The sequence below is a fragment of the Plectropomus leopardus genome, chromosome 8, assembly GCF_026936395.1.
Source record: "Plectropomus leopardus strain MGB_pleo_1.0 chromosome 8, ASM2693639v1, whole genome shotgun sequence".
Classification (NCBI taxonomy): domain Eukaryota; kingdom Metazoa; phylum Chordata; class Actinopteri; order Perciformes; family Serranidae; genus Plectropomus; species Plectropomus leopardus.
In genome coordinates this window covers 16,989,856-16,999,831 of record NC_142183.1, presented here as the reverse complement: position 1 = coordinate 16,999,831, position 9,976 = coordinate 16,989,856, and the positions used below count along the sequence as shown (strand labels likewise).

The window sequence follows — 9,976 nt, the reverse complement described above, 5'->3', positions numbered from 1 at the left end:
AGGTGCGGTGTTGCGTGTCGTGGTTCCGATACGAAGTTTGTCTGCATCACTCTGCACAAGAGCCAATGCAATGATGTACAGAAAACTCTTTCCTGACTTTGGAAATCAATGCTGAAGATGTGAACAGGCCAAAAGTTTTCACATAATGAGTGTGACGGTTGTTTTTTCACCCTCATTATGAAAATACAAACAAAAAAACACAAAACCGTCCTGTTGTGACACACTATAAAACACCTTTATATACATTAGAAAAAACAACAAATTGCCTACTCTGGAATGGTACAAAATGTCAATCATACATTACCTGTAGCGGTGGATAAACCGGATGAGTTTAAAACAGGAGAGAGGGCTTGCAGACAAATACAAAAATAGTTCTGATTAAAATGGTGAGACACTGATGCACTGAGAATGGGAGCGTCACTGTTTTCTTTCATCGTCTTTCCACCTGTCCCTCAGAATCAACACTGAAATAACACAACATGCTAAAAGAGCTCGACTCCTGTCCCTTACTTAACAGATCCGGGACAGAGAGGACCTCAGAGGAAGGACGGAGAGGAAAGGATGCTGGGATGATGATGATGATGTTGAAGCAGGTGGACCGGCAGGACTCGGTGGATCAGTTTGTTTGTCATCCTGGGTCAAACCGTTTCCTGTGGCTGCTTGGTGTCAGAGTCGCTTCAGCTGGGAGGATAGTAGCCTTGGCTGTAGTTCCAGGTGTTCTGGTAGCCGTAGTTACCGTAGCTGCCGTACTGCGGTTGCTGGAAAAATAAACACAAACAGGTCATGAAGTACATGCAACATCTCAAACAGAGTGTGTTTTAGCAGTCTGGTGCGGCTTTTTCTATTTTTTTTTAAATAAGATTTCCTGAAAGTTTTTTTCACCCAAACAATCATCTTCTATTTCAGTTGCCGTCTATAATGTAATCTCAGTCCTACCTGGTACCAGCTGCTGTATCCCCCGTAGGCGGCCTGTGAGCTGGCGTCGGCGCCCATCACCGGAGGAGGGGGTGTGGTGATGGGGACATGTGGCATGGTGGGCGGGACTTGTGCAGACACGGCGACGGCAGAGCCGTCGTCACTTTTGCTCAGCTTCTCTGGGTCCTCATCCCTAAAGATTATTGTGAAAGTTATTACAAACTGTCTACTTACTTGTTAGAATAAATCCAGACCTTAATTATCAAGCAAAAAGAAAAAAAAAATCTCACAGGCAGTTCGACAAATATTGAACATGACTTTTGATTCTAGACAATCTGTGTAACAAGTGGACGTGCATTAGAAGAAAGTAAACATACTGCTGGCAGATGCTTTCTCCTTTTCTTAAAAAAAAAAAAAGATTCTAGCACTCGATAATGAACAAAAAGTTTTGCTAAAACTGAAACAGAAAAGCAAAGCCTTGCTCTTTAAAACAGTAGCATGCAAAATGTTCAATACTGACGTTACAAAACTAACTTAGGCTTCATAGATTACTAATGAAAAGAAACAGAGAAGCTGCAACTATGTCACATTTTTTAGAGGTTGAGGATGGACTCAAACCCTCAGCTGCTGCAGAAAGGACACAGACTTTGTACATGGGGCGCCCGCTCTACCTGGTGAGCTAGTGGGCGCTCCTTAAGTATGAATTCAAACAAGAAAACACTGTGGATTGAGAATTAAAAAGACTGATTTGACAGTTTGTTTAGCGGAAACCAGTCTTACATGCAACAAGGGCATCAAACAAAATACTGTTTCTGACATTCAAACTGGATTTTAATACATGTTCAACACCACCAGCTGCTACTTGATCAATTTACCCGTTCTCTGCTCCTCTCTTCGTTCCTCCGAGCTCCCTCAGCAGTTTCTGGTGCTCCTCATAGACAGACAGCACACTGCAGAGGACACACGGACAGTGGACAACCGCATTCAGGTCAAAGACGACAAATAGCGCCATCGGGTTTTTCGTTAGACTCGCTGCTGAGCTCTGACCTCTGGATAGAGTTGCTGTAGTCCTCGGCGAACTGCAGGCCTCTCTGAGAAAAGAGGATCTTGGTGTGTGGAGCGAGGGGAGCGGCCAGTGCTCGTGTCACACACTCCTGCACCGCCTCAGCTGACGCCCAGGGGTCACCCGACACCTCCAGCTCCAACAGGTTCAGGTGCAACTTATCGTTGTCCTGAGGGAGGAAAATAAGAGCCCATTTAGAAACTAGAGTTAATACAGCGTGTGTCTTAGGCTACATCCACACTAAAACTTTACAGCCAATGGTTCGCAAATATTGTCACCACCTGTGATGGTGTTACGGGCTGAAATATTTGTGGGTGTTTGTTATCTCACCGGACTGATCTCCAGCGCCTCCTGTAAGACCGTGCGGGCTCTGGTGGGGTCCCTGCCCAGCTTCAGCAGCAGACGAGCAAGCTTGATGGAATAGAAAGCGTGCAACGTGGGCTTCTCTTTAGATTCGGCCACGGCCTCCTGCAGCAAGGCCTCTGATTGGTCCAGCTGGCCCGCTCGCCTCTCCAGAGCCGCCCTGCGAAGACGGACCACGGCCAAACCTGGTAGGGTTTTCTCCAGGGCCTCCAGCACCCGCCGGGCCTCGGTTAAGTCCCCTGATGGGAGAAGATGAGGGAGTTTCATGAGTGTGGTGGCTACAGAATGTAAATGCAATCGTCTATTGTAGTTTTGTTAAAAAAGAGGGACGCGACTTGGGTCAAGGAGCCGTTGTTATTTTTATATTTACCCAAAAATACAGATCAAAAACTTGTCTTGTTAGCATTTAAATGACAGAATTCAATCGTCTTCTGTTGAAACTCTGATACTTGAAGCATTTTTTAAAATGAGTCTAACTTCCACTGAAGTTACTGCCGTGTTATATCATATGGATCAGCATCATTTTTTATTCATCATAAAGCCCTGAAACAGACTCTTCCCCCCTATATTTCATCCCCTTTACCTCTAAACTCACATAATCTTGGTACTCGGTCTCAGGATATCTTGTTGCTCCACATTTCCTAAATCAGAACTGAGCTGGGAAAAATTTCTGCAAATGAACTTCAACTTGGACTCTCTTCCACCATTACGGCTGTTCAAATGCCTTCTTTCAGATCTTGTTTTGAGTGTTAATGTTTTAAAAAGTACTTTACACAATGTTATCCTTTACTTTTATTTTTTAGCTATTTGACATTGCTATTGTTGCAACTAATTTTAACTGTTACTGAGGGCCTCTCTGTATTGATTTAAATAAAGGTCTGAATGAATATAGATTGTTTATTATTGTAATAGATCCTGTTTGTCTGATGCCTGATCAGAAAAATGCAGGACCTCAAACTCAAAAGGACTGCTGTGACACACAAATTAATCTAGTCACTGTATTTCGTCGCAGCCCTTTCACTGAGCTGGAGTATCAGAAGTTTATCTTTTCATAAAGTACAGCTCATCAGGCGTCATCCCTTAAGTGCTTGACTTGAAACTTAAAACGGTTATACTAAGGATTTATTTAATGACTGTGGTAATATACAGTTAAGATAATCACTAACTGGGCTGCAGTTTACTATATTACTATATTGTGATGTGCCGACGCACATTTTGCAAATGGACATATTTCCGTAACTGACGTCTACATTGATGAATTGCCAAAGCCCCACTGACAAAGGTACAAGAAGTTTTGATGGAAATGCAGCTTCAAAGAACTTATTTCATGCAGACCGTCGCTTGTTTGTCCTTCTGCCCTCAGAAAAGTGCTACAGGTCCATCAAAGACTGTCAGATTAGGTCTGCCTCTTGAAAGTCAGAGATTGAAATCATCAGTCGGAGACCCCTCAGTCGACTGAGAGTGCTTTCTTTGGTACAGGTAGCTGCGTACATGATAATCATTATATCGATAATAATAATTCTGAGTTGGGTCCAGCTCTGATCGAGATTACCAAACAGTTTCACCCTGAGGCCTTCACCCAACTGAACTCTGCACTAAAACTCCCCCGCACTTGTACATAGTGCCGGCGTGCGTTCGTGTTTTGTCGTACCGTGTCGCTCCTCGAAGGTGGCCCACTGCATGTGAATGTTTGGTTTGTATATCAGGTGGATCTCGCAGGCCCGTTTGAAAACAGCCCGTGCCTCGTCCACACTCTGCGCCTCCAGGTACTGAGTGTACTGAACGACACATACAAGAACATGTTACACAGAGACACACACACACAAACCAGAGATCATGTTATACACATATGTTTATATAATTTATTGATCCTACCTGCCTATTTGCACTATTGTATCTTATATGTGTGTGTTTTTAATGGTGTGTTGGTTTATGTGTTTGTATGTATCTTTGCTGTGTCTGAGCGAAGCGCTGATAAATTTCCACTGAGGTGGACAACAAAGTCTGTCTATCTGTCTAAAACTAAACATGTCATTTTAACCACTGTTTGCCTTCTTATGTATTCTGTCACTAAATACAGATTACACACAAACACACTCTTCCTCACCCTGGTCCAGAACTCCTCATACAGAGCACAGGCGATGAGGCAGCGCTCGTAGAGGATGCGAACTCTGTGGTCGTCATGGGCAACCACAGCATCCTCTGACTGTTCCTGAGGCTGTGCCGTGACCTCTGACCCCTCTGTGGCTGTCTGGTTTGGATCTAGTAGAGTGAAAACATTTTCAGATGTTAAGAGAAACTTGCAGAATCACGGAGACTGTGCGATTAATGTGACAGCTTGTTTATTATGTCGTCACCTTGTTGAGGGTCTTGGGGGTCTTTGGTATCTTTGTTCAGCTGAGCGATCTCCCAGTCCAGGTATGAGTGCCAGCTCCGCAGCTGGAGGCGATCGAGAGGCTTGACGTGGAAGTAGGGACGTTTGATCTGCAGGGCGAAGAAAAATAAATCAGCAAGTGATGAAAGAGTGCAACGAGTTCAATAAATGTGAACAAAAACATAATTCTAAATATTTTTATGAAAAACTGCAAGTCATGGAAAAAAATAGATACTCTGAGCAAATTAAGAACATTAGTACTATTTTTGGTCTTGAGCACAAAAGCAGACGTATTGAGAATGTGGATTTTCAGAAAGGTCGAGAGAAACCCCCTGAAGCTGCTTCTGAAGCACAAAACCACGGAAAATGTCGGATACTGAAAGCTGGTATTAACTGACTTATTGCTTGATCAGTTTCTGATCTGAATAATAATTTTGGCACTTATATGTTTTAATATGTTGGCAGTGTAAGTACAGAAGTCTGTTTTTATTCTTCTTATTATTATTATTATTATTACACAAGGTCAAGGGTTACAAAATATCAATTATATCACATGAAAAACAAACAAAAAAAAGAAGAAAGAAAATAAAATTAAATATATCTCCAGTTGAGAGACAGAGGTAGGAAAAGCAAGAGAAAATGAGAGAAATAATAAAATAACAGAGTGGAGAAGAAAGAAAAAACTCACAGCGTCTTCAAAGTGCCACCTCTTGCGGACTTCTCCCTCGTTGTCCTGGTAAACTTTGTCCCTGCGAACCAGCACTTGTTCCCTTATTTTCTGCATCAATTCCTCCTGAAAACACAGAAAAATAACTGTCTATTTAATCTCTTCAAGTCTCACTGGTATAAAACTTTCAAACCGAGTCAGATGTTACTCACTGAGTCTGTGCCCTCGGGTGTGGCAGGCTCTTCCTCCCCTGGCGGCCTCTCCTCCTCCTCCTCCTCCTGTGCCCGCTCTGCGCGCTCTGCCTTCTGACTCTGACGACACAGCGCTCTCAGCTCCTCGTACTCCTCTGGGGAGAGCACCTCTTTGGGTTCGTGGCTGTTCAGGTGCTCCTTGAACCTGACGGACGGCAGGACGGGAAAACAGAATGAGATTAATGGGAGAAGAGTGAGAAAGAGGAGGGAAGAATATTTAAAGGATCACAATAGATTTAATGTTCTCCTCCCAAAAAATCCTCTGTGTGAATGAAATATACCATCTATCATCACAATAATGAACCTGGTACAGACAACGAAGCATCAGTATTCTTTTCTTCTATACATTTATTTTCATAGTTTGGATTGGCACACACACCTCACTCGTGTGTGTGTGTGTGTGTGTGGTCTTACTTGTCGTAATGGGTGTTGTAAAGCTGTGTGGGGACTTTGAGGACTCTGTCCAGGACAGCTGTTGCGTTCTTCATGTTCCCTTGCTCCTTCTCCCACTCCACGTAGAGATCCCAAAGCCGATCTGAGTGGAAGTCCAGACCTGCTGCTGCGACCGCATCCTCGAACACACTGAGAGTTGAGGTCAGAGAACAATTAAAGCACAAAAACAGCTTTCACAAATAGTAGCTTTGCTGCCTTTAGAGGATATTTTCTTCTCAATTTCTATTATATCTGTGCTGTGCACGCCAAACAACACAGAACACAAGATATTATTGATCCAGAGTGAAATTTAGGCATCATGTTGCTTATGCGACACATACAAAACACTGATACAGAAAGAAATAAAGAATAAGAATAAAAAACAGCAGTATAATTAATGAGTCTAAGCAGTAGAACTACTACAGAGGGCCGTCAGTATAACTCTGTGTCTGTGTGTGTGTGTGTGTGTGTGTGTGTGTGTGTGTGTGTATGGAGGTATTGCAAACGTAAGGTGATAAAACAGTAATCAAAAGTCAAAACACTGCAAGAATAATGATTATTGTGGAGAATTTAACTACATCCAGGTAAAAACGATGAGTATTCATTCATTTTTTATTTGTTCCGCTCGTGTTAATACACAACAATCAGAATTAAATCCAAAACAACTCTAATACACACTATATGACTGAAAAATAGCAGCAAAAAAAAAAACTTATTTTACCTGCCCCTTTCTCAAAACATATATAAACAAAAAAATGTGGTTTGTCAATTAGTTAACATAAAAATAAGATCGATTTTAAACTCAAAAAGAAAAAATATTTAATTAATACATCAATCAGAATCAAGACACCTTCAACAAAGGGACAGATTCTACTCAGCAGCTTCATATAGTCTAATTTTTTGTTCTTTATACATTTTCTTAAACTGGAAAATATTATTGCAACACTTTCAAACGTTCTGTAGAAAATTCCAGAGTTTGATGGCGACCACTGAAGCACACGGCTGCGTTAATGTATTCAGTGCAAAACGGTGCTTTAAGTGAAATTCCCCTCTTTGTTCCTCGTCCTCTGAAATATTTAAAGTGTGTGTTGGCGTGTGTGTGAGAGAGTACCTGCGAATCCTCATGGGCGACTCGGGCAGGTTCATGTCCAGTGTTCCCAGCAGCAGATTGATGTAGTGGATCCACAGATCCACACTCAGGGGGATCACCTGGAGACCCTGAACGCACACCTGACACAACACATCCCGACCATCAATATCAACCGACAACCAGTGAAAAACACGTCCTATACAGACTTCAGATGAGTTATCATAGTGTGATGGGGAAGAAGCTGTAAATTCTCACGTTTTACCTCTTCTGCTTTGTTGTTGTATCCAGCACGGCGCTCCAGATCTGCAAATTTCTTCCAGTAGCCATAGCAGAGTGGATAGCGAGCCAGGAAAGCCTCTAGCGCTCTGCGTGACGCTGTGATGTGACTCTGAAAAGATGAGACAGAACTTTAGTCCAAATCTCATGTAAGGCATCAGCACACCTCCAGACCACGTGTGCGCTGTGGCTTCATGGGGACGCTAGAGGTCAACATTTTAACCTTATCATTACTGAGGGGCAACATGTTGGCTTCACACACCTCTTGCTCGCAGTACTGCAGCAGGTCGGTCCAGCTGGTGAAGTCTTGAGGATTGTCGTGGGCGGCCTTCCACAGGCGCTCAAAGTCCGCAGGCAGTTCTCCCTCCTCGTCTTCTGCTGCTTGAGGCATGGAGTAGGTAGCAGGGTCGGGCGCTACGGGGGCCTCAGGGGCCACGGCGAGACTGCCGTTCTCTTCTGAATTCTCTGCCATCTCAGTCTGAGGCGATGCAGGAACTTCAGAGGCCTCCATGGCTGAAGAGGAGCGAGATTAGAGGTGAGTAACTCAATCTTCACTTACATAACTGAAGTACAAGTAAGCCCTTCTTGACGCTTCAATATTTCAATTATTAAATTCAGACCTCTTTCATGAAGCTTCTAATAGGCATTTTTTTTTTTTTACCTCTTTGGGACCTCAGCTATAATCCCTACCTCTCCAAAAAGGCCCTTTAGACTGATCAGTCACACACAGCTGAAGTAAAAATGTCACCACTAAACAGTGATATATAGCCTAATACAACAATATCACAGCCAGCAAATAAACCCATAATCTGTGGATTAACAACAAATTTCATCACCATACAGCTATTACAGACCAACTCAAGTCCTGAAAAGTGATTGTTTTTGTATGTGTGTGCACAAGATAATTATTTTGTGCGCTTAAGATGGTTTGCTTGGTCTCATAAAATAACAGTTGTTCCCACAAGATAATAAATTTAATTTTATATTATCTTGTGCGCACAACATAAAAAAAATGTCCACAGTCAGAAATGACAGAATAGATAACAATTATTTAGCTGTGACATTACTGAACGCTCAGACACAATAAGACGTCTCAAACCTCGTTACAATTTCCCGGCCAATTCCTCTAAATTTACTTAATTTTCTTAAGGTGTGGCGACAACAGAAACACAGACTTGCCTGCTTCTGTTTAGTTTCTTTCTTTTTTCTGCCTTATGTTGTATAGGATAAAAAACAGACAAAACACTTTAGCACTGACATGGTATTAAAATTTGTGAATGTAATTTGATGTTATTCATGAACCTTCCTCTGCTTCCTGAATATATATATATACACACACACATACATACATACATTGGGCCAACAGATGCTCCAATAACACAACAATAACAATGTAAGTAACACACGCACGTGCTACAGTTTTTATTACCAGTACAAACTAGATGTAAATCACTCACACAAACTTTAAGCAGATAGACGATCATGGTCAGATCCACACAGGGTGCGGCTGGTTGATTTTGACTTTATTTAAAAAGATGACACTGACCAGTCAAACCAGCTAAGCAGCTAAATCACTGCCAGTTATTTGTGACGCACACGCGATATAAACAGTCAACAAAACAAAAAATAAATACTAAATTTTCGGCTTTTCTGCCTGAAACGCCTCCTGGTTTCTCCTGCAGAGGTATGTTTCATTCATTTAAATCTGAGCGCACCGAGTTTAACCGGGTCTGCTCTCCGTTACTGACCCCGGTGCCTCTGAGCTGTTACGGACATAATTGTATTAATTTGTAACAAAAGGTGAAGAGTTACGTCGGTAAACGGTGAGGTGAGTTAGTTAAAGTTAGTGAAGTGAACGCTGTGCTCCTTGGTGGTGTGTGCAGCGTTAGCCTAGCCTAGCTTGTCATGCTGGTGCTTAAAAAAGCTCCGATATGAGCCTTCGTTAAAATACCTACAGATACAAACAGAGCCCGTTAACATCTGCGAAACGATTTACGGTGTGTAATATATTCATTAAGGTTATTCAAACTACCTGAGGACTCTTCGAGCTCCCCGTTGCCGCTCATCTCCTCACTGCCTTCAGCCGCCATGATGGAAAACGACTCGCCGACGTCATCCAGGCGCGCGACCGGTGTGTGTGTGCAGACATTGCGCGCGACAAAGTTAGCAAGAATAAAAAGTTATTGGGAAATTATGAGACATCCGTGAGAAATTACCTGAAAATAAGCAAAAATGACTAACCAACTAAATAATTAAAAAGAAAAGAAAAAATGTGAAAAAACAAAAAGAAAAAGAATATGACCCTAAAAAGTGGTAAAAAAAAAAATAAATGTGTGTATATATATATATGTGTGTATATATATATATATATGAGTTTGTGTGTGTAACGTAATTTGAAGTATGTAATTATGAGAATTATAACGTTTTCCTGACTTGTTTTTATGTAATATCAAATGCTCTCCCCACAGCTAATTTTGTAATTTTCTTGTATCACTCTATTTATTTATTTATTTTGCAATTTGCCAAACATTTCTTGCCAAGTAGT

At 42.0% G+C, this 9,976-nt stretch overlaps 1 protein-coding gene across 1 annotated transcript; it reads right to left on the bottom strand.

The window, feature by feature from the left end:
• Positions 1-213: 213 nt before the first annotated feature.
• Positions 214-9,620, bottom strand: LOC121948384 (pre-mRNA-processing factor 39). Its single transcript, XM_042493776.2, has 15 exons — positions 9,464-9,620; positions 7,694-7,944; positions 7,418-7,543; positions 7,177-7,295; positions 6,048-6,215; positions 5,595-5,778; positions 5,404-5,508; positions 4,699-4,825; positions 4,449-4,603; positions 3,993-4,119; positions 2,309-2,580; positions 1,963-2,147; positions 1,791-1,865; positions 937-1,108; positions 214-758 (listed from the first exon to the last, which is right to left on the bottom strand). The coding sequence occupies exons 1-15, from the start codon at positions 9,519-9,521 to the stop codon at positions 678-680; spliced, it is 2,205 nt and encodes a 734-aa protein (XP_042349710.1). The 5' UTR covers positions 9,522-9,620; the 3' UTR covers positions 214-677.
• Positions 9,621-9,976: the final 356 nt, after the last annotated feature.